This window comes from Cyprinodon tularosa, unplaced genomic scaffold, assembly GCF_016077235.1.
Source record: "Cyprinodon tularosa strain WSP-4 unplaced genomic scaffold, ASM1607723v1 ctg329, whole genome shotgun sequence".
NCBI classification, from domain to species: domain Eukaryota; kingdom Metazoa; phylum Chordata; class Actinopteri; order Cyprinodontiformes; family Cyprinodontidae; genus Cyprinodon; species Cyprinodon tularosa.
In genome coordinates this window covers 529,017-555,011 of record NW_024039040.1, presented here as the reverse complement: position 1 = coordinate 555,011, position 25,995 = coordinate 529,017, and the positions used below count along the sequence as shown (strand labels likewise).

The following is a 25,995-nucleotide window of genomic DNA, read 5'->3' as shown; positions in this document are numbered from 1 at the left end:
ATATATATATATATATATATATATATATATATATATATACATATACATATACATATATATATATATATATATATATATATATACATATATATACATATATATACACTCACCGGCCACTTTATTAGGTACACCTGTCCAACTGCTCGTTAACACTTAATTTCTAAGCAGCCAATCACATGGCGGCAATTCAGTGCATTTAGGCATGTAGACATGGTCAAGACGATCTCCTGCAGTTCAAAGCGAGCATCAGTATGGGGAAGAAAGGTGATTTGAGTGACTTTGAACGTGGCATGATTGTTGGTGCCAGAAGGGCTGGTCTGAGTATTTCAGAAACTGCTGATCTACTGGGATTTTCACGAACAACCATCTCTAGGGTTTACAGAGAATGGTCCGAAAAAGAAAAAACATCCAGTGAGCGGCAGTTCTGTGGGCGGAAATGCCTTGTTGATGCCAGAGGTCAGAGGAGAATGGCCAGACTGGTTCGAGCTGATAGAAGGGCAACAGTGACTCAAATAATCAACCCTTACAACCAAGGTGGGCAGAAGAGCATCTCTGAACGCACAGTACGTCGAACTTTGAGGCAGATGGGCTACAGCAGCAGAAGACCACAACGGGTGCCACTCCTTTCAGCTAAGAACAGGAAAACGAGGCTACAATTTGCACAAGCTCATCGAAATTGGACAATAGAAGATTGGAAAAACGTTGCCTGATCTGATGAGTCTTGATTCCTGCTGCGACATTCGGATGGTAGGGTCAGAATTTGGCGTCTACAACATGAAAGCATGGATCCATCCTGCCTTGTGTCAACGGTTCAGGCTGGTGGTGGTGATGTCATGGTGTGGGGAATATTTTCTTGGCACTCTTTGGGCCCCTTGGTACCAATTGAGCATCGCTGCAACGCCACAGCCTACCTGAGTATTGTTGCTGACCATGTCCATCCCTTTATGACCACAATGTACCCAACTTCTGATGGCTACTTTCAGCAGGATAATGCGCCATGTCATAAAGCTGGAATCATCTCAGACTGGTTTCTTGAACATGACAATGAGTTCACTGTACTCAAATGGCCTCCACAGTCACCAGACCTCAATCCAATAGAGCATCTTTGGGATGTCGTGGAACGGGAGATTCGCATCATGGATGTGCAGCCGACAAATCTGCGGCAACTGTGTGATGCCATCATGTCAATATGGACCAAACTCCCTGAGGAATGCTTCTAGCACCTTGTTGAATCTATGCCACGAAGAATTGAGGCAGTTCTGAAGGCAAAAGGGGGTCCAACCCGTTACTAGCTCGGGGTACCTAATAAAGTGGCCGGTGAGTGTATATATATATATATATATATATATATATATATATATATATATATATATATATATATATATATATATATAGTCAGAGGTACTTGTTGATGGCATTGAAATTATTTCTAAAGCTTTAAAAACCATTAAATTAGAGTTAACAAATGGGTCAAAACCACTGATCTCTATTTATTCACTGGATTGCTGATAGCCCAAAAAGTGAAGCCACCGGCCGCCATATTGGTACTCCCGTCTCCCATAGAGATGTGCAGTAAAAATGCCTATGTGTGTAGCATTCGACTGCATAAATAAGCAGTTTACAAGCATTGTATAGCATTCAGCATAAAATTAGTCTGGCTATTTCGGACTGACTCGAAGAGTTAGCCATCGACATTGTGTCTAACGTTAGAAAATAGAAAGTAAAGTTAATAGAATTTAATTCACCTTGAAATGTTAATGTAGTAATTCATTATTAATTGGATGAATGTGTCGTTTTTGATGTAATTGTTGGATTGTTGGACATTTAAAAGCATGTTTGTCATACTTTATCTCACTCCTTAGCATTAGCAAAAATACATACATGTATACATATAGCACCTTTAAAATACGTCAAATAAACTAGAGCATTTTAATAACTTATCAGAACACATCGCTGTGTTTTTGCTTTCTTTGATACTATCTAAAATAATGTTGTTGTGGATCTGTATTTTTCATGCAGTGTTTTAAACTAAAATATCAAAATAAACTTTTTTCTGTTTTCCGTCTTTAGTTAAGCAAAAAACAGATTTGGAGAAAGAAGCCAAGGTCACCATCCTGGAGGCTGGAGTTGCTGATGTGAGTACATTTTTGCTATACTTATAGAACTTTGACTTAGACTGAAATGATTATTTGGGTATTTCCTTGCATGCAAACACCTTCCTAGCTTCCACAACAACTTGGGATATGGATTTTATTTACCAACTTGTTTACTGCTTAAAAACAAAACAAAATAAAATAAAAACTGAACTAATCTGTAAAGGTTAAAGTAATCTTCAGCTGAACTTAATGAATGAAGTAGTTTGAATGTCATGTCGGAAGACCTTTTGTAGTTGATTATACATTTAGAACTTTAAATCCCAACCCAAACACCAAGTAAGTGACTTAATGATGTAAAAAAAAATTCTGCAGCATTTTACTGTTGTCTTTGAAAAAGAAACACTTTTCCTCTGGAGCCTGAGTTACATTCGGTAAGCAGTCGGTAAGCAACAGTCCTAATAAATGCAGATTATAGTTGTTTTTATCTTTTTATCCAGACTATGTAAATCAAGCTTTAGTGAATTTGTCAATTTGTAAAATCTCACTTATTAAATCTATATAAATTTTTGTTTTCCTTTATTGGTAATATCATTATTATTTCTATTATAAGGTATAGTATGATATTATATGACATAGAATATATTATAAGAATTTCATGTTTGTCACATAGAATATAGAATATATATAGATATATAGAATATAGTTCTATTTATTTGCAAACATTTGATTTCACAGGGGGTTTAGTTAGATATATTTATAAAGTATTCATTTAGTGGTAGGCTATACTTTTGAGTTCTAAAATAGATATGTATCTATAAAGTCTCACTTGTTATTCGCATTATTTTAGATTTGAATTGATATATCTAGATGTTTCAACCTTATAAACTTAATTAGTGAAAGTTAGTCACTACTAGTATTAATTGCATTTCTTTATCATTAAACAACTAAAAAAATAAAATAAAACATAACCTTAAAAAGTAAGCAGTACCTCAATATTTTCAAAAATCAGCTTTAAAGTTTGGTTCCATTCTCCCTCATATTTTCTCTTCTTCCATTCCCTTACGCGGTTATTCTCCACCATTTCAGCCGTAAATGGACTGCTGAGCATCTGCTCTCGACTATTGATTCAAGAGTTATTTTGTAACGATGACGGCATGCTGTTCGCAACACTCATATAGGGGAAAGGAGCAAGCCCTGAGAAAGAAAAGGTTTTAGCAAAGACGAGTTTCAAGAGAAAAGAAAAAAGTTTTGATGGCTGAAGATTAGGAATGGACGGAGGGTCTTTTGAGGTGATCAATACTGAGCTGCAAATAAAAGTCAATTATGACCAATCAAATATAGGAGAGAGTAAGGAGTAGAAAACGATAGAAACTCCCTACATCCAAAGCTGAGGACCAAAGCGAAGGAAAAATCAGCAATTCCCAGCATGTAACAAAGCATCCATCATACTCCTCACACTGTTTATCATAGTTTTATCACATACTGTAAAGAGAGAATATTAGCATACTTCATCACACTGACATGTTGAAAATAAAACAAATGAGAAGTTAGTTTCTCAGCAGTACAGAGGAGGCCATTTATTCAGTCAGATTTGCAAGCTGAACTTAAAAAGCCTGTAGCTTTGAGTGTCGGCTTTATTTGGCAAACAGTTGGGTGAATTGTCTTCTTCTACATCATAATGGCCTCATGTAGTAATGATGTGAAGATGTGTTATTCTAGTAAAAAGATAATGGCGTGAAATTCCTATAATAATGCAACAAAGAAAACAAAAAACCAGAACAAATGAAAAGAGAAATTACTTATGATTGATTGCAGGGTTGTAAAAGTTTATGCACCTTAGAATAGTTATTATTCCAGTAGTTACTAGCTGCAAGCATATGTAAGAGTGACCGAAATGTAAGAGTTTTGAAAGGTGCTGCTCATTTAAATAAACTGTGTGAAAAATCTCCACACATAAAATCTCATATTTGACTTTGCATTCATCAGATTTTCAGTTTCCCATGTCAGTCTGAAAACTTCTTTTATGAATACATACTATACAGTATGTGAATCTGTGGCAGGTCTTAATAAACGGATAACTAAATGTTCAAATATAGGTCATCAATGTATTTTCTAGCATTGCTGTCGTCACCAGTTATTTGACCATTTCTGTGCACTTTTGGATTCAGTGAAGCTGTGCGAAAAACCTATTGGATTTCTGCAGGCAGACAAGACATTGGTGGACAAAGTTGTGCTTTTGTAGACACAGATAGGTCCTTTCAATACTTTAACAATTAGAATGAGTCCAAAATTATAGGGAATTTTGGATGGCAGGGAAGAACGATCGCTTCTGATTTTTACCATAATTTAAGCTGCTTAAAACAGCTATAATGTCTGTGGGAAACATGACACACGTCTTTTCAGGAATACTCCATAGAAGGAGTTGCCGATTTTTTAGGTACACATATTGGAAGCAGGATATCTATTACATGTCAGAGGTGCTTCGATGTAAGATGATTGAGCCAAGAGGCCACTGCAGTACAATTGTGCAATTAACAAGTTTAAGCTGCCATTCTGTGGTGATTTAAGCTTTGTGAGATGGTGCAATAACCTGCTGGAAGTAGCCATAAACAGAAGTATCACACATGGTCATAAAAGGATGCAACTCGGGTAGAATGTAGCATAAAAAAAAAAAAAAAAAATATTTGGGATTTATCACCCAAAGGGTAGCAAAAAAATCCCCACCACCACTATCAGCCTAAACCGCCCAAATAGTTCAGAATTAATCCATGCTTTCATGTTGTCTAAAGACCACCACCAATAAATGGCTTTTGAAAGGGAAGTTTGATTATTTGACATAAAAACGTGTTAAGACTGTTTAAAATAATGCTGCTTTTTGACAATACTGGAATTGGGATCCATTTAACGCCTCTGTTTGTGTTAAAAAGGAAGCTGCACTTTTAGGCATTATTGAGTAATTTGGACTAAACCATTATTATCATTTCAACTAATAAGATTTTTAATCAGGCGAATTGTTGCAGTACACTGCTACCTAATATTCATTGATTTTTAGTTTATTTTACGACGTAATAGAATAAATCCTGGGTAGGTTACCGATAATATTAACATTAAACTTTTACCTAACTTTATTTAACAAAGCCTGTTGAGTTTATTTTTATTTATAAAGCTGTTTATAAAACTGTCTAACAGTAGTTTTCTGAAACATTATTGGAGATTTTAATGGCATTCAGTTCTGTATGCAACATTTTTTGTTGTATTTTCTCAGTGGCCTTATTTTTTAATATATAATTTTAATGCAAACAGTGTCATAAAGTCTGTTAGCCTTTAGGAATGTCACATATTTACATTTATATACATACAGTAGCTCTATATCAATGTAATTTACATTCATATATGTATATGAATGCAATTTACATTCATATACATGGGTGTTGGCAGTTTTGCTTTGTAATGCATACAAAAGGTCAGCAATACAATGATATATTTTCAGAGTTAGAGTTTTATTATTTACCAGGTATTCGAGTGTCCTAAATGCATTTCCATTTCTTACCTTCAGAAGTGGGTAAATACGTACCATATGTGCAAAATTACAAACCTTTTTTAAGGCCCTAAGCCAGCTAAACACACATTTATATGACAATGTTGACATGAATAGCCCAGTATCCATGAAAAAAAATCAGTGATGTCTAATCTTATTGTTCTATTTGAATAATATTTAAATACCAGTCAGATTTGGCAGCTATCCCGTTATGTCTGAAAAATAGATGTCTTGTTCAATATTCCCAGACTCACTCAACCAATCTCCTCCTGCTCATGATTCGTGACGTGTTTCAATTTTTTTTTAAAACATGTTCCTCCCTGAAATGCATCACTTCATATTTTTCGGTGTTTGATTTAAATGCTGTTAAACCATCTTCATTAGGTATATCTAGTTTTTCCTTAAGATTTGATTTGTGGTTTTGCTTGTTTTGTTAATAATTCTTAATTTTTCTCGCACATAATAAAGAGCCTGCAAACAACTGAGCAACAAAAAAAACAGCTTTCCTACTTCATTTTCCTTCTTTCTCTAATTTATCTATTCATTTTATTCACTATTTAATATGCACCATTTTTTAAAGAATAAACTAAGCACTGGATATTTTATTAGACCTCCGTTACCCAACTGACACTTTTGCAAGAACTCTGAATTAATTCTTAGAATCAGAAAAAAATTTATTTAGCAATTTTCTTAGCTATCATTGCTTTAACGTTCAGTTTTGCTTTGAAAGCTTTTCATAAAACTTTACCTTAATTTAACCACCAATAAAATTAAAAAAGACCAAAATAAAAGATGGACGCAAATGTCTTTTCAACTTCTTCCAACATTTTATTACCATGACCTGATCTTAAGTTGAAGAATAGAATGAAGATAATGTCATATTTATCCAATGACTCAGCAGGAATACATGAATTATAACTTTGTGACTCCATGTAAACAAATTTTAAATAACTCTTATTTGATCTCATTACCAACACTTTATATACAGGACAGCATAACTTGTTTTATTAAACCTGAACTAAATAGTGTGTAAGAATGAAGCAGGACTGGGACATTGTCAGCAATTCCCAGAGATGTTTGCTGTTTGCTTTATTTCTACACTGGATTTATAAACTGCATTGGTCAACTAAGAAAGCTCCCTTTGCAGCCAATTGTATCGTTCATTGTTGGTCTTTTTTTTCATCAACAAATGCAAAAAGTACAAAAGTAATCAAAGACAGAGATAGAAAAAAATCCTCACAGGAAGCTCCTGGGGTCTCATTTATTAAGCTTGTGTAAGCAGTAAACAGGATATGAAACTTGAGTAAATTTACATCCAAGCAAAGGTTTTGATCAATATAAAAAAAAGGAAAAACTTGGGAAAATGTGCAGTGCCTCATGCCAACTCTGGCCCTTTAGTATGGTTGCTCAGGTTTTTGAGATGGGGCAAAGTGGCAACAAAGACAGTGGCAGAGGGGAAGAAGTAAAGCTTTAGAGGATTGTTGGATCTTATTACTTTTAATACCTGCACAGTTTTTTCTGTTTTGTAGAGGCTATTTTTTATTTTCCTTTTTTTTGTGCACTTCCATGCTTTTATAGCTTATTTGTTTTGCCACTGAAACACCTGCATTTTCCCACTGCAGGACAATAAAATGTATTTCTATTCCACAGTAAACTAGACTAATCTTGTCAAGTCTGTTCTACTCAACTCTAGCTTATTCTATTATGTCTCACCCTAGTAATGTTCACTATCATAAAACTGATAATAAATGTTTATATATAAAGGTGACTGTATTGATGGACTTTCCTGCTACCCACAGACCCACCACCCGTTTCAGATGTGATCAACCCTTAAATGGTCGTTATTAGCGGTTATCAGTCACATAGACCTTCTAGTAGGTTTCTTATGGCCAATACTATACAGCTTATCGTTGAATTTTCTTCAGGTGAATTCCACATGATTCATTAACATTGATTTCATGTCAACTCAATTGACAGGATATTATATTTTTTTTGGGAGGGGTTGAGCGACATGCCAATCAACTTTTTTTTTTTACCATAGACGAAGAACTACTAAAATTATGTTCAGATAACACATACCGGTAAGTAAATTAATTAATTTTGCGGGTAAAATAGGAATTACCTTAGGGTTAGGATTCACTCGGTGATAACAACCCACTGAGCATACTGGTGATATGTTAATCGCTAATAATGGCCATTTAAGGCGATGATAACATCCGAAGCGACGGGAGCCACGGTGAAACGGTCTTACAATGATTTTATGAAAAGTACATATTACGGCCTAAGATGAGTGAGGTTGAAAGAGAGAAGGATGATAGCATTATGTGCAATGGCATAGTGCTGTTGTTTGTAGGGTGAAGGCAGAGCTGAATCTAAAAGAGTAAATTCATGAAGCATAGAGACACATGCCTTGGATCAAGGTTATCTCTTTACCATGTTGCTCAGTCCTACCTGTTTGTCACAAAGGAAAAAAAAATTCCCATAAAACCAAAACATTCATAAGCAGACAGTTTGCATATGGAGACAGAATGTTCATGAGGTTCATATTAGTGATGATGCGAAACTAAATGTAAGTGTTTTGTGTGGGTGTTTTTTTATTATTTCATTTTTTTTTCATGCACTCTCTGTACTCTTTTATCCATCTACATCTCTTTCCGTAGAAATTCAAATGGGTCATGCAAATATAAGATGGAGAGGCTGTTGAAGTGCTGGCTCTCCTTTTTCTGTCTGCAACCAAAAGGTCTTTGATATGATAATGACAGCTCGCCACGGGGCACTAAAGGCCAGATGCATTTAGAGATTCAACCCATCAACCCGTGTGTTTGTCAGATTACCTGGTTACAAGACACAGCTTGATAAATTGGATGCAGAACTGACATTCAGACTTGCTTTTCCATTAGTGATATTTCACTTAACTAAGACATATAAGAATTTTGGAGTCTTCTGTGTTTTTTTTCAATTAATCTAATCCTTGGCACTTAAAAAACCCGTCTGACGTTGTGTTTCAATTTACAAAAAAGTTTGGCCAAGGAAAAATTGAAACTACCTAAAGGATATTAACATAAAAAAAACTAAGTTTTGATGGTCTGCTCTATCTATCTATCTATCTATCTATCTATCTATCTATCTATCTATCTATCTATCTATCTATCTATCTATCTATCTGTGTGTGTATATATATATATATATATATATATATATATATATATATATATATATATATATATATATATATATATATATATATATATAATTACGTAGGTATATATAATATACCACTGATTAAAAATCTACGTATAGTTTTTATTGCCTTATCTGAATATAATAGGCTAGAAAAATAATGTAAAAATTTTAACACTAGTGTTACTATCACTCATATTTGCCCATCAAAGAAGCACTAAGAGCAGTTCATCCTTTAAACCCTTGGGGGCCAATGTTTAAGGGGAATGAATCCTTGTACCGACAAATAGTGCAGAATAAATGTCTACTTATGCAATCTAAACAGTGTGAAGAAGTCCTCTTTAAATAAAAAAGGTATCTTAAAATAGTTAGGTACTGGACTTAAAGGAAACAAAATATATAAGCTGCAGTATGCCATTTCCCTGGACCTTTTATCTCGCACTCTACATCTAGCAAATTAATTATTCTAAATCATTGTTTTCATCTCCATGCTTGTCTGCCAGGAAGCTATTTCAGAATAAACTGATCTGAAATGGCTCCATGAGGAATTATTTTTCCAGATATCAAAGACGAATACCCAACCACTTAAGGAGGCTTATGACAAAGTTGTCTTGGCCTTGTCTTACTCTCTTGTAGTCCATTCCACTCATACCAATTAACCTTAAGGTCTGTTTACAGTTCTTTAGTCTCACTCAAGGTGTTGGACATGTCGGAACGGCAGAAGTTGATTTGGAAGAGATCTTTGGATAAATCAAAGAACACCTATCTGGGATCGACTGATTATAGTGCCGTCAAACCTTGACGATTTAGCCAGCGTCTGCCGACGTCCCAGAACTTTGATGAACTTTCTATGTATTTTTTTTTTTTCAATTTTGGGCATATACAAAGAGTATTCATAATGAGTCCAGAACTTATGTGCAACAACAGCCTAACTTATGCATAATGCACATCAGTGTAATGCCCATAAAATGATGCACAAGCCAGTGTCTGGAGGGGGGGCAGCAATGCGCCCGGAGGCACCTGGACTGCATAAAAAGCACATGAAGATTTCTCTAAAATCAGTCACAGTATTAACCTAGTTGCTGTTTCCCGCCCACTAAAAAAAAAGGAAAAGAAAAAGAACGAAAGAAAGAAGGTTTGCAGTCGCAGCAGATTCAGCTCCATGTCTGCTAGGAAGTTTGTTGGTCGTGGCCATGGCTGTGAGCGTGAACGCAGGGATGATCCGTCACAATTACCCTAAGACTCACCCTAAAAAGGGATGAAGTCTGGAGTACAGACAGTATTCTCCTGTGAACCCCTTTCATAACGAAAACACTGTCAATACCCCATTATACTGTAGCTTTAAGTTACATACATGTTCAGCGGTCATCTGGAACATGTGAAATATACCTGCAAACGTCAATATGTGTTGGAGATAAGTTCTTGCTAAATTACTCTTAAGTTATGGATAAGCTAGACATTCCAAAAAAGTTAAAAAACAAACCAAAGACTTTGTTTTCCAAGTTTGAAGATGTTTCACTTCCAATCCAGGAAGCTTTTTCAATTCAAAATTTACACATTTTTTAAAATGGAAAAATGTTCTTTTTTTTTTATTTAAATATTCAATGTATAACATGGATGCATAAAAACCTCATTTCATTTCGGTGTTAAATTCTGTTTTAAGTAACAGATTATAATTAAAAATATCTCTGGGCTTTCATTGGTTGAGGATTTTCTTTATTCGGACCCTGTTGATTTTTAATTGGTTACCCCTGCCCTATGTCAACGTGTGCCAGCGCGCTGAAGCATGCTGAAGTGCACTCATAACTTATACAAAACTTACTCATAAGTTATCCGACTTACGCCACCATTTTTGCCAAATTTTTTGTATGTTGGCATACGCTAGCTAAATCGTCAAGATGTGACAGAACTATGAATCTGTGGGTTGCACTATTGCACAGTTTCTAGTAGTGTTTGAATCCAGATCTGAAATCTTTCCTTTTTTAATCTTTGTGTGGATCTGGTCTAATATGTGGGAGTGTTTTGTTGAAATTATCCTCAATTGCAACATTCTTATATCCTATACATGAAATTCCATCTCTTTCCATGTTCTTTATTGCTTTTGAAGACTGTACAAGTTCTATGCTGTCTTTCTTATACTTGTTCTGCATTCCACTCAGCATGTTCAGCTCACGCAGTCGTGAAAGTGAGCCATGCTTCAGTAGACCAGCTTGTTGCTTTCAGAGGCTGACAGGTACCTGCTGGTCTTTTTGGCAAACAGCCTAGCACAACAGACATCTGCTGTGTAAGACTCCTACCCCCTTTTTCTTGTGGTCCAGGTGCTAAATAGACTGTTAGGCTCAGTGCAGGTCACCTGGATGGTTAGAATAGAAAATAGAGGGCCAGATTTCAAATGCACAGCAAGAAGGAAGGCTTTTCTTTCTTCCCACATAACTTTCTCACAAGCGGCTGGTCTCAAGCAGAAAAGATGTGTGTAGGGGCAGCAGCATCTGATAGCAGCTCCAGTTGTAACTGGACAACATACAGCATTAATGCTGCCTATTAATGCATCACTGAGCAAATGGTGTGGTAATCTCAAATGGCCTGTCTCATCAAAAACAAGTCACGCTTGATTCACCAGTGGTCTCTTAGGTTCGTAGGAATCTCATGTTGTGGCCGAATTACTGTATGATTACAATGTCACTGTGTCGTAAAGCATACATTAACAGTGTATTCTCATACACATATAGATTTATGTAATCAGACTCAAAGCTGCATCAATGAATACATGTATTGGAAATTAGCCAATAAAGAATTCTGACAAAACATCTCTGACCTTTTAGGTCAAGGACAACAGCCAAACAGTCTGAACTCTTTGTTTTATGGTCTGTTTGGCATATAATTACCAAGCATTTTTGGCCATATGTATTAAAACATTTCATAGGATCCCTGCTAAAAGTGTAATGACCAATAAAATGTAACCATGAGCAGGATACAGTTTTTTCTTTATAGATCTTAGCTCCAGCCAAATGTTTCCATGCAAGTTTCTTCTTCATGTTTTGTCCTTTACATGCAGACATTTAACCATTCATGGTAAATGCACAGAAGTTGATAAATGGCATTACGTATTCAACTAAGACAGAGAAAAAAAAAACTGTATAAAAGAAGAACAAATGTGTTGATTAGTAAGGAGGGAGATATATTTGACATGACAAATGAAAGGTAGCATTTTGGATAGCAACATTAACAGAGTCTGATGACAGGTAGTATTGTGACTAGTTTTGGATTCTATACCTCAGATCTAACGATAATTGAGGTCTGCCATAGCAATTGAAAAAGCACAAAATGCCATGGAGGCCATTGTATTCTGTGCCCCATGCTTGGATTTCAGAGGTATGCTATTGTTTTGAGTTAACCAAGTCAAACAAACTCACAAAAAAAAAAAAAAAAAAAAACGCCAAAAAACCCCCAAACAATTAAAGGAATAGTACACCCAAAACATGATTAGCCTTCATTTTCTACTCACCCTCATGCTGAACAACACTCTGGAGTACTTTTTTGATATCTCAAATGCATCTGGAGATCTGGGAGGCTTCTTGCTGTCTGCTGACATTCAAATAATGGAGGTCCATGGCGCCCGAGGCAGAAAGGTCCATAAAAGTCCGCAAAAAACGTGTCAATATTCCTCCATACTGCTCGTCCAATGTATTCCAAGTGTCCTGAGTGGGTAGCATCCAGAATTCACTCGAAATGAAGTCATTTAGAATGTTTTTAGAGTATAAACAGTAGTGTATAGGATTTCCTGAAAGCGCGCACCTGCGCGTTCACAACGCTACGGAAGCCGGCAGACCAAACCAGATGAAAGTGCGCATTCAGCGTCTGCTCTGCTGAAAATGCAAGCGTAGAAGAAGAAATGTGCTGTTTACCTTTGCAAAGAAAGAAACAACGAAAGAAAAAAGTCTGAGGACTTCAGTGTTGAGGAAGAGCATGAGTTCTTTGCCGAGCTGAATGCGAACTTTCGTCTGGTTTGGTCTGCCGCAGTTTCCGTAGCGTCGTGAACGCGCTTTCAGGAAATCCTATACACTACTGTTTATGCTCTAAAAACATTCTAAATGATTTCGTTTCGAGTAAATTCTGGATGCTACCCACTCAGGACACTTGGAATACATTGGACGAGCAGTATGGAAGAATATTGACACACTTTTTGTGGACTTTTATGGACCTTTCTGCCTCGTGCGCTGGGCACCTCCATTATTTGAATGTCAGCAGACAGCAAGAAGCCTCCCAGATCTCCAGATGCATTTGAGATATCAAAAAAGTACTCCAGAGTGTTGTTCAGCATGGGGGTGAGTAGAAAATGAAGGCTAATCATGTTTTGGGTGTACTATTCCTTTAAACTTTAACCTTCTACACTCGCAAGTTCATATCTGCAATGAAAGGTTAATTATAAATGGCCTAATGATCAAATATGTTTACTCTGTAGAGCTTTAAATGTTTTTGAGTAAAAAAGTACTGCAGAGTACACATGGATAAATTGATAAATATTGAAATGTTTAAACCTTAGTAATGTAGACTGGATTTAACCACCTGAATGAATAAGATAAATTTACCAAAGCAGTAAGATCATTATCATTAGTATAACCTCATAAAACCCTAACTGTCAAATGTCCAAACACAATGAGAACAGAAAAGAAAAAGTACACTAAAACGTAACTTTTACAGTATATCCGACCAGTTCATCCCAGCAGTTCATCCCTTGTTACCTGAAGTGATGAACTGACCAGCAGCTGGACCAATCACCTTCTCCTCCTCCTGCCACCAATGGCATTTGCTTCTCTGGATGCTGCAGCTTAATTGGATGCTCTACCATAACCACCAGCAAACATCCGTACATTTAGTAGCATCTGTCTGAAGGGTTTACCTCTTATTTTTTTAGTGCCTCATTTTCAGCACTGTGGTCCGGGTGGGAGAGGTCCTCGGCTGCTGTGATTGGCCCAACCTAGAATCAATGAAATTGGTTTTATATTATTGTTGATTCTATATATATAAAAAAAAATATTTGGCTTATGTTGTTTTCTTACAACCTGGCTGCATGTATTTTAATTTTGACGATTTTTGGTGGGGTTCCTTTAATTTCTTTATTGCATTCATCACCTACATAGATCCTTTTTTTAAAGAAAGACATAGAAAAGCAGTTTCCAAAGCAGTTATTTAAACTCTCAATTACCCAAATCGAAGCTTATTGTTAAAACAGTACTTACCGTGATTTACTTAATGTTTTTGTTTCAGCTAATACAGGCTCTATATTAAAAAAAATACTCAGTTAACCTCCAAAACTGCCTTATAAATCCATTATAATCAAGAATTTTATTTAAAAAATATGTACAATAAAATGGTAAACGATATGCAAAGGAAATAGAAAAAAAACTTTTTTAAGACAAGGAAACATTAACATCTTATTTGAAAGATGAAGGTCTATACTTTTTCACCTGGATCTTTAAAAATAATTATTTATTCTAGATATGATTCAGGGATTCCTATGGTATAAATTAAAGAACATTTTTAATCACTTTTCATGAGCTGGAAAAAATGAACTCCTGAAAGTAAGACAAAATAATATTTTTAAATTTGGCAGATGGTGGTGTTTAGCCACATATAGTTTATTAGCCATGGCAGAGACAACCAAATTATGAGCTGCTGAGCGCTTCACAGGGGCGGAGCGCAGGCGCAGAAACAGAGCTAAGCAAGCTCAAAGACTTGTAACTGAGAACAGCTGGCAGAGAGTTAGCACACACTGTATCAGACACATTTATTGAAGCAAGCATGTGAGAGATTTAAACGCTCCCCACTTGTCTTAACGTGTTCTCAGATTGCTAACTGTGTTCTAATGTTGGTGGCTCAAAATGTGAGGCAGCAGGTCTACCCACAACTGCGTTCTCCCCCTAAATATTTACTGGAACACAGTAAAGGATCGTTCTGGCTTTCTGTTACCCTAGTGTATGCATCACTCCGGTGTTAGTCATGGGAAATGGGAAAATAATTATTATATTAAGAAACCTTAAAGTATTGAAGTCAACCCATGATTAAAGTTTTATATGGAGGGGAATTCAATGTCTGAGAGCAATTAAATGCAGTGTAGCTTTAAATCTTCACCTCACCATCCATGGTGCCAGTTTGTCCTGTTTCTAAAATTAGCAAGGCATTGGTCAGAGTTTGGGGACAACACATTTTTTTTCCATAGCTTTTATATTTTATTTTGTTTTTTACAGATCACTACCTTCACCTTAAAAAGGGATGTTTGTAAGTTTCAGGCCCAATTTTGTGCTGCACAAACTTTATAAATGAGAATCCGGGAAAGTTTTGTTGCCAGCTATTTTGCATGGAGCTCAGTCATCCGAGGACGACTCAGAGTAGAACCGCTGCTCCTCCATGTCGAGAGGAGCCAGTTGGGGTGACTTGGACATCTGGTTAGGATGCCTCGTGGACGAGAAGATGGATGGATGGATGGATGGATGGATGGATGGATGGATGGATGGATGGATGGATGGATGGATGGATGGATGGATGGATGGATGGATGGATGGATGGATGGATGGATGGATATTTTGCAACGAAAATGTGTAAAAATATCACTTATATATTTTTTGGGAACTTTTGTTTAAGAGTATTTTATTCAGGGAGGATAAATACAAATGCATGTCAAACTTTTTCAGATCTTGTTAAATAATTGAAAACCATATGCAATTCTTTATGTTGGTCTGTCACATAAAAAAAAGCATGATAAAGTTGAACATGTGCAAGTTCTGATTTAAAAAAATGTGAAAGTTTGAGAGATCTTACTGTGTTAATAAGGCTTTGCATTTCACCAAGCTAAAGTAACATCTCAGCAGAATCAATCAACCCAACATATTCTCATTATCAGTTCGTATGAAATCGTACGAAAAGTTATGCACAGTATTTCGTTCGTTTTTGACGTTTTTCCTCAAAAAAACATATCAGTGCAGATCCGCGGGCGTACTTCATGATGTCTCTCACTAGGTTGCTTGCTGTTTTGTATCTTAGGGTTAGGCGTTAGACACTCTCTCTATGACCCCCCCCACCCAGTCCGACAACTACAGCAGTTGGTTAGGGGATCAAAGGCAATGCACGGGCCGACGCATGTTCGTTGGTATCTCTCAGATCCATAGCCAAGCCAGTTTGTAGAACTTGGAGAACTAGGGTTAGCTTTTAGAGTAATGTTAGGTTTAGGCATGCATTCCACTAATATTAGGGTCAGTAGCCAATTGATCTGGTAAGTTGATAGTAAGGGCTAAAATTAGGTTTTGGGCAAGTTTCAAGGCTAGGAATCAGCTAGGGTTAGGGTTAGGGTTAATTGTGTGTTAAATTATATTTTATTGAATGGTGCGTAAGATGCGCATGCATATCTTGTCTCGAGGCAAGACGTAAAAATACGATGAAATACGACGAAAAAAACGTCAAAAATGTACGAAATACTGTGCATAAACTTTTCGTACGATTTCATACGAACTGATAATGAGAATACACTGATCAATCAGACTTTTAACAATTTTTAGACTTACTACATCTGGTGATATTTTCCCTAATTACTTTCAATTTCAGTATTTTCTTAAGGTACTTCTTTTTGCTGCTGTTCTAAATGCCAGTGTTAGATATCTGAGCAGGACATGTATAATGTAGGATTAAGCTACTGTTTACATAGAAGCAACCACTGCTGCAAGCATCAAGGGCTGCATAGTGGTGAAGCTGTTGCCTTTTAGCAAGAAGGTCCTAGGTTCAAATCCATCCTGGAATCGCTCTGCAAGGAGCATTCTCTCCCCTGCTATTGTGGGGTCTCTCTGGGTCCTTTGGCTTTTTTCCCACAGTCGAAAATCATTTAACCTGTTACTCTAAATTGCCATCTGAGTTTGTGCAAGTGCGGTTTCCCTGTAACCAAACACTCGCACACAAACTGTTAGGATTGTATCTCTCCTAACAAAAACAAAAAGGCAAAATAGAAAAATGGAAACATGCACCTGCCATTGACCTCAACATTGGGGTTGTCTTGGGTTCCTTTTTAGACTGAACACCTGCCTACCCTAAATCCTTTGGTTTCCCAGTCACTGCAACTGCAGTATCCCCACACTCTGTGTGGCATCTAAAGCTGAAGGTTTGTGTTAGCTGGGGGGGGCTGGTTGCTCATTTGCATAGTTTATGCTGGACTCTGACAGTCTGACTTGAAGACACAAGCCGCTGTGCTCCACAGGTGGGCATAAAAGGGTTTGTTGGAGCCTGCCAGGCTGAGTGGTAATCACCTCCGCCCACAGGAGCAGCCATTACAAGCTCACTGGAATATTTCTCACTCCATGGGCTGATGTTCGCTGCCACCCTGCAGCTGACAGAGCTGATGTGCAGTCGTGGAGTGATCTGTTTGTACAGCTGTGGTGTGGGTGTGTGCGGGCGGCAATGGACAGAGGTGCCTGTGGAAATGTAAAATATATCTATGTACATAATCACAAATCTGCAGAGGTACAAACATCTAAACAATTTATGTTACAACAAATAAAAAAATTAGGCATTATATATTGGTTTTGCAAGGAATGGTAACACTTTACAATAACCAACATAACCATCATTTTTAATGATTAACAGATTGTTTATTAATGTTCATAGATCTTATTGCCCTGCCTTGTTGATTTAGGCAAGGCATTTTTTTTGTATAGTATAATTCAGTACATGGACAATTCAAAGTGCCCTACATGAGTTATATAATAAAATATCAGAAACATAAAATCAAAAACATTTGTAAAACAAAAAAGTAGAATAGAATCAATAAAAAAATGATAAACATGATAAAAGCTGGTAGAAAATAAAATAAAACTGTTGGATCATCACCTTAAAGTAATCAATTTAACTTCAACAGTCAAAGGCAGTTCATAGGAACTAAATGTTTGGTTCTAGTTCTGGGTGGACAGAGCAGGCAGGAACTAGAAGACCTCAGTGGTCTGGTAGGTTGATGCACAGTGTCAACCCTTCAGTCAGTGTTTAGCGTTGTAGGTAAAAAGAATTCAACTTCCATTCCAAAAAAAATTCAAAAACAATCAACTGGACTTAGTTTCCAAGTTTGAAGATGTTTCGCTTCCCATCCAGCTTCCTGGAGCAAAATGTTTTCAAACTTGGAGACAAAGTCCAGTGGATTGTTTTTTTTTTTTTTTTTTTACTTTTTTGGAATCACTATGACCTGAATGACTGTGAACCTTCACCAGCTTAATCAACTTCCAGTTAATTAACCCTAACATCAGTGAATTGATGCCCAACCCTAATCTGACCAATTTATATTGCCCTGCCATTTTAGTTTAGCACTATTACCAAAATTAGGACCTGAACCTAGCCTTTATTTTTACTTTTCTTTTTTCATGTTGCAATTAAAAATACCCTACCATCTGTAAGAGTAACATCTTAAAAATTGATCAATTTACCTTTTATAAGTGGTTTAGATGCACTTTAAAAATTGATCAAATGTTATAAACTAGCTGTTTATAATTAATAAATGGTCTCTTTATCATTTATAAATAAGGGTTTTTAATGATCATTGTAAAACATAATACATTTATATGTATTTATTTAAAATATATAAAACCCCCTTATATAAAATATATAAATATAGTACATTTCTCCACTGTGAGATCAATAAATTCAAAAATGTTTTGAATATTGGACTTGAAATAGAATGAAATACTGAGTATAACATGTTGGGATTTATTTAGTAAGACTAGGGACATGTTGATTATATCTACATTTTTACATTTCAATAACCCTGATGGACCAAAATAAGTTCTTCATAAATAACTTTATGAAATACTCAACTGCGTAGGGAGAAGGGAGAGGATACATGTCTTTGCTTGATGGCCAGGGTTTGGCTTCTGAAGCTTATTGTGCTCAAGCCTAAAAAAGCATCAGAAAGCCCCCTTCATCAAACCATTTCAGTAGCAGACATGTTAGATATATAAGGTCTGTCAAGTGTCGGACCTTTGAATAGTCAAAAAGTAATGATATTACTGTAGAATTAGATGCAAAGACAAAGAGATTAGAGATCTATTTTAAACCTGGTATATATTCTCACACACCAATGCAATGTATTTGTCCTTAAAGTATTTTACCGCTGAGAGCTTCACGGATCAGACTTAAATTGCTATCAACAACAACAATAACTATCAAACAACTAAAATGGAAAGGTTATCGCCTTAAAACGGGTGAAAAAGTCCTATGATTAAATTTGAACGAATAAAAAGTAACTAGGGCTTTTTAGAGGCTAAAATAATATTGACTTTTTCACAGTAAATTACTTGTAAACCGTCAAAACAGACACCATTTTATATAAATCAGCTTTGTTCTCCTTAAATTTCGGGAAATGCATTGGTCTTTCATCATTGTTTATTCATCTTTTATCCATATTTCTTTGGATGTTTAAAATGTAACTGATGAATGCATAGATTAATTATTGATCAGTGCAGCTCCATTGAATATCATATTTTTCATATTTAGTTTAAATTGTTATCTTAGTTGTGTTTTCTTGGTTGTTTAGTTTTCTCTCACTGTCTCTTGTTTGTCATCATATTTCTGTTTGCTAATACTCGTTTATAGCATTAATAGCTTACTTTGTTTTTTTTATCTGTTTGTCATTACCTTATTGTTAGCTCCTGTTTTCCTTTTTTTCTGGCTGAAGACTTTATTTGAACTTAATGTTAAAATGATACTGATAATAATTTACGGAGCATTAATGTTTGGCATGCTCCTTCCATGAAGCTCCACCTTAAAGGTTCAGACTACCATATTTTTACACTAATGCTTTTTATAGTTACTCCACAAAAAGAACTTAAAACATTAGCAAACAAGTGTTTCTTCAACTGATGTATTAAATAGCCTGAAATATTACAGATATTTATGATATCGACTTTAAATGATAAAGTTGCTAAAACTGCTCAACCTTTATTCGGCAGTTTTTATGACAGTGCGGCATAGATGACCAGCATTTAGATTGATTTAGCAGAGCCTTAACCTGATGCAAAATGAGTTTTGAATGCAACCATTTTGTCGTTAAAAGTTTGCATTTTCATCAGTGCACCATTTCTTTACTTCATTACTTAGCTCAGGGTGAAATAAAGTGAGTGGTAATGCTGTGAAAATTCTGCTGGTATGCTTTTCTTGAACCACTAAGACATCACATCTTTAATGGTCCTTTTTTAAAGGAAAGTTTAATGCACCAGACATTATTCCACTCCAACAACCTCTGCTGCTGTTTTCCAACCAGTTTTGCAACTTTAAAAGTGCACTCCAGGCAAACAACATGGTGCCCAAATAATGTTTTCGATCAAGCAATCTCCCACAGGTCTGACCTTGGCAGCTTTTATCAGGTGATGAATACTTTCAAAAGATTGCAGTGGCTAGTTTATAGCCAGCCTCCATCCAAATAATGCAATCCTCCATGCCTTAACCTTCCTGCCAAAAAAAGGAAGATAATACATGATTGAAGATTTCATTGCTTTGATAATTTTATCTAAATGGGGGGAAAACGAGAAAGACATTTAACTGTCGAAGGGCATTTATCTGTTATCTCTTCAACCACATCTGCAGCTGTTCCACATTTAAATTCCCAGGTCCTGACACATTCTGCCTCTCCTTTGTTGAATCAGAATGCTTTAGCAGTAAATAATTAAAAGGCTTGTGTTTTGATGAAGCTTAAGCAGCCAGTGTTGAACATTCAGCAACCATGAAATGAGAGCAGTGAACAGCGTGATGGATGACTACCTGTCTTCTAGGTGTCTGTCACAAGTGAGTGATTGCCGCCAATTAGGAAACTCCATGAGGGAAGGCTGATTAGAGAATTAACTACAGTGAAGATAAAGGCTTGCTTAGTGAAGATTCTTCTTGTTTACTTGATACTTACCAATAAAAACCTAATTACTTTTTTTTCAAAGTTTCCTTCAGATAAACTCTAAAGGACAAGATGCTAATTTTTTTAAACAAAATCAATTCAAAGATCTGTTGACTTAACACATTTAAAGATCAGAAAGACAAAACAGAGCAACTGTGCTGTGATATTTGTTCATCGTTCGTTCCTCCTAACACTCTGTCTCATCCCAAACTCTTGACATGCCTCCATGGAAAACAGAGTTTCTTTAAATCAGTGTTGTACCTATTTTGTGGTTCCACTAATTTCCTTTTTTTATGCTAACACAGCTAAACTGGACCTTTTTCCATAAACGACAACTTCTTTAATGAAAAATGTTTCTATGTGTAACCAGTTAGTCATTAAATGTTGTGTAAATGGCTGCTTACATCTTCTACTCCTTCTGAAAGAATACAGTAACAAGTTTAGTTGCTTTTAAACATTTTTGACATGGCTCAGAACAGAGGACACCAAAATCAAGGCACATAGACTGTTAGATTTCTCAAAAATTTGTTTATTAAAAAATGGTGGATCTGCAATAACTGCACAGATGCCAAAGGCAGGAAACTGCAGAGGGAAAACTCAGGTTAGTGATCATCCGTTAATCTGACGGAGGATGATTACGAAGGCGTGAGTCACTAACCTGGTCTTAAAGTTCAGTGAGTGCCAAGAGGAAGGAGTGGAATCCAGCCAAATGGCTTCCAACAGCAAAAGGTGAATGCCACCCAGAAAGATCCAGACACTGAAGCCTTGAAGACTGACGAACTGGGAGGAGATCAGATCCAAGCAGATAAAGGAAGGGAGGACAATCCAGAGTACAAAGCCAAAGGTAGTGTCGAAGAGGTTCACAGGAGTCCGGGCCAAAAGATCAGAGTTCTGAAGAGGTACCAATGGGATATCCAGGTTGGTGTCAGGAAACAGATCCAGGTTCAGTAAAAAGACAGAATCCAGCAGGAGTCAAAAGACAGGTCAGGCAAACAGATCAGAACAGGAACAGCCAGGCTCAGTGGTTCATAGGCAGAACGAGTCAGGATTAGGCAATCTCATCACAATCTGGTACGCTAGAGAACTCTCACAAAAGGCTTGAATAATCTGGCACTGATGAATAGGAGCAGGCAGATTAAATAGAGACTGGAGCAGTGACATGGATGAACATTGATAAGAAACAGGGCGGAGATAGACGGATCAATAGAATGAAGCCAGACTTCCAGAAGATCACGACAATTTCCTTCTGTCTTAAGAGAAAAAAATGGTACCCTAAAGAGAAAGTTTTATTTTGTCTTTAAATGTGACAATGCTGATGCTCTATATTCAATCAGCTGCATGCAGCATTAATGGGAGTAGAAACACATTTTTTGCCACATAATTCAATGGTGCTACTACAGTAATTAATAAAAATATTTTACATTGTTTTTAATTATTTGCTCTGTGAAGAATTAGGCTGGCAGTCTTTGGTAAAATACCTCTCAGTTCCTTTCAATTCCTTTCAGTAAGTGTTTCCTCACAGGTCTTTGCCTTAAATCCCAGCCAGGGCCTTTTTGTTTTCCTCCCAGGCACTGTTTGTGTTATTTGGAATGTGTTTACCTGCATTAGTTCAATACAATGGATTAGTAGCCTGTTGAAATTGTAACCTGCCTCTTGCCCATTGATTTCAGCACCGACCTTGATAAGATTGAATGGGGTAAAACAGGTAAAAAACAAAAAAATAGGTGTATACATCCTATTTGCATAGGATGCACATTTTAGCTACCATACAGATATACCCATAGATATATATACCCCAGGGATATTCTGCTTTAATCTTTTAAACAACCTATTTCTAACAAGAAAGATTAATATGCTTAAGAATGAATAATTCATAAAAAAAGAGAATAATTTCAGCTAGTTTTCCAATATGAATCTTTGTCAAACCTAAGTCAATAAACTAGTGGGAAAATGCAAGAAGCTGTTCAGTGATGGGAAGATAATGTAATTCCAAAAATATTTTTTTCATTAATTATTTACAAATGCTGCACCTTTACAACAGCTACTGCCTAATAAACTGTCTGTACATGTCATTTCAAAGCTATTACTGTTTCAGAACTGTACTCACAGAGCAGGTTTACTTAAAACATAGTTTTCTAAACCTGAAATCAGGGAAACTTAGAGTTTTCTGTTTCCCAAATAGAGTTTACTCAATCTCAGTTTCTGTTGCCATGGTAACATTCTCCCCAGAGCTAACCTGGTCGATAACAGGTTTTCCTCAATAAACTCTGTGTCCTCTGTTTCCGCCCTTCTTAAAGATAATCACCTTGTTCTATTTCCTGGTTTAGTCATGAGAGTTTTGCTTTAGTTCTGTGTGAACAATAAAAAGAAAATTATTCAGATACAGAACTTCATTAGACACGTTAGATGTTAAAAACACAACGATGGCATGTCCTTTTGGCGAGAATCTAAAGAATGATCTGCATTAATTCACATAAATTTGTATACTAGCTGCATCTTTTTCTTCCCGTCTGTGATTAGTTTGACTAAATATGTATTTCCTATATCTGAAATACATTTTTGTCCTTGTTAAAATGAACATTTCAAACAAAATTATATTCTTACTTTGTGCTATTTTGGTTAGGATTTTTTTTTTCAGATATCAGTTTATGATCAAAACAGCCCTTTAAAATTAGTAAATATTTCTAGGTGTATAAAACTCAGTTATTTCTAGTACTATTTTGTGGTTTTTGCTTTCTGAAATTAAGTTTCTGCCAGCAAAAATGTAATTTAGAAAATGTATTATTATAGTTCTGACTAGAAATGTGATTTTGACCAGGACATATTCTATTTTAGTCATCTACAAATGGAACAACATAGAGGAGAGTTGTTTTAATAAATGTCAAACGCCTGCTATACCAGACTACATATAGACTTACGCATTAACTCAATCTTCTCCTACTCCCTCTCCTTTGCAGCTGTGGCTCAGTTGCTCTTTCTTTTAAATAAATTCTCCTATTTTTTTCCATCAAAATCTCTAATTTCATTGGGGTGAAATAGACACTTATTTTTGCCTATTGTCATGGTGACTCATCAAATCAGGGCTCCAATGATAATGGCTTTTCATACTTGTTATGCACAAGCTCAACTCTGAGTGGACCTACTTAGAGTTGATTAAACTAACTCACAGCAGCTGTTGTGAAACCGAAAACTCAGAGTTTCCAACCTAGGTTAGATCAATTTCAGTTTGAGTTTGTTAAAGCTGCCTTTTGAAATTGGCCTCTGTACGATTCCCATCTTGAACCAACAAGCTTTGCCAAGTCTACAGTGTAGCTATATTTCTTTATAGTGGAAATGAAATAGTAAAGTTTACTCAGGAAAACAAAAATATACTCTTTGAGGAAGAAGAATGCAGGTTTTGGTGTTGAACATGAGTTTACTACCTAAAATTAAAGATCAGGTTCCAGGTTCCACTTTTTCTAAGACAATATGTGATAGAAACATTGATGGTATGTTTGCATCACATTTTAATCCTCCTTTAAAAATGAAGTTAATAAATATAGATTTTTTTTCAATTTAGCTGAAGCAAGCAGAATTTTATTAGAGGACAAACTAATGACTCAGTTTTATGGTAGGAATGTTATTTAATTCATTTTTCTTTCCTACAATAAGAATAAAACTAAAAATATAACCAAATTTTGGGTTATTGCCAGTTTAGCAAACTTAGGGCAATGATCTATATCTTGGATAATTATAACTAGAAATTTATTCCTTTATAATCTATTCTATTTAAGAGCATTAAAAGCTAAATTCTTGCTCATTGTTAGGATCTTAAGAGCAAATTTTAAAATCCTTACACCATTCTAGCCCTACTTTGGCTTGGATCTCACCAGAGAGGCTGGCTGTAAATCTCTTACCACCTTGTCCTGACATTTTCTCTCTCAGCGACTGCTGGCTGCCGGCACGTGCGTCTCATTAGCATTGGCTCTGTTTCCCCAGATTAGCAATAATTAAACTGTGAAATTGGAGCCGTTACCTTAAACTGGGTCGCAGCGAGGACGCCACGAGCTCTGTGACATTGTCGGGCAGGACACTCGGGGGAGGAGGTGGGAGACGAAAAAGGCTGGCTGACTGGCCGGATGCCACAGGTCCTCCCCTCTACTTTGAGAAGGAACAGACGGTCAGTTCATGAAAAAGAGGCATGCCAAAGAGCAGCCCCAACTGAGATGAACTCCCAGCATTACTTATGTAAATCTGTGCAGTCAAGGAAGATCACTAAATTTTTACAATTTTAATATCCACACACAGGAGTATTAAAACTACTTCAGGACTTTTGTATTGTGGTTCGGCCAGAGAAAATTTCACAGAGGCACTAAAAACTGAGATATTCACAACAAATGAATACAATTTTTATTGTTTTGGCCAACAAATATAATGTAATTTAAAAGAAAATGCAACTTGAACACTATATAAAGCACTAAAAGGATATGAACATTTAAAATTGCTTGCCAATCTGTAAAAATATTTATTAAGCGCAAAGTTTTGGGATATCTGAATTTTGATTAGATTTATTAAAATTGCAATTCCAGAGTCCTTAAAGCCTGCAGTGGAAAAATTGAAATCTAGATGAGTCATTTTTTTCTTAAAATAGGTGCATTTGTGCTTGATTTGAGAACAAAAGAGACAATTTGCCAATGGAACAAGACAATTTAGATTTCAAATAAGAAAACACAACGGCATTGTCTTGTTTCAAGTACATATTATCAAATTATCTTATATTAAAAGTAAAAAATTCTCATTCCATTGGCAATCTATCGCATTTACCTATTTAAATCAAGGGTAAATACACTTAATTTAAGAAATTTTTACTTATTTCTAGATAATTTTTCCAGTGTGTCAGGAGCAGCTCTCTGGGATTCTACAGCACCTCTACTAATTTCAGTAATATGGAAGACATCCTGCCTTATTCTGGTACAACCCCTGATTTACACTGGATTTGGAAGTGGCACATAGGCGTTGCGGCGCAACTGTGCCAAGGCTTCTCCCAGACACCCTATTCCACCAGTATTGCTTTCAGAGCATGGTCACTTTGCTCACGTCAGTATTGTATCACTGCACTATTTTAGTGAATATTTAGGTTTTAAATAGAACTATAAATCAGCAAAGTTTTTATTCGACCAGTTCTACCAGTGCGTGCTGCAGCATAATTTGTTTTCTCCATCATAGCTAAATAAGTTCAAATATTTAGTTATTTCTGTTATTACAGCTGTTAATAAGCAAGTAGCCATCAG

The 25,995-nt window shown here is 36.0% G+C and overlaps 1 protein-coding gene across 1 annotated transcript in view; it reads left to right on the top strand.

Moving 5' to 3' along the window:
- LOC119788871 (receptor-type tyrosine-protein phosphatase N2-like) overlaps positions 1-25,995 on the top strand; it is a 299,019-nt gene that overhangs the window by 168,584 nt on the left and 104,440 nt on the right. Inside the window, exon 12 of the mRNA XM_038293569.1 lies at positions 2,071-2,135. Within this exon, the coding sequence (XP_038149497.1) occupies positions 2,071-2,135 (65 nt within the window). The remainder of the gene's footprint in view (positions 1-2,070; positions 2,136-25,995) is intronic.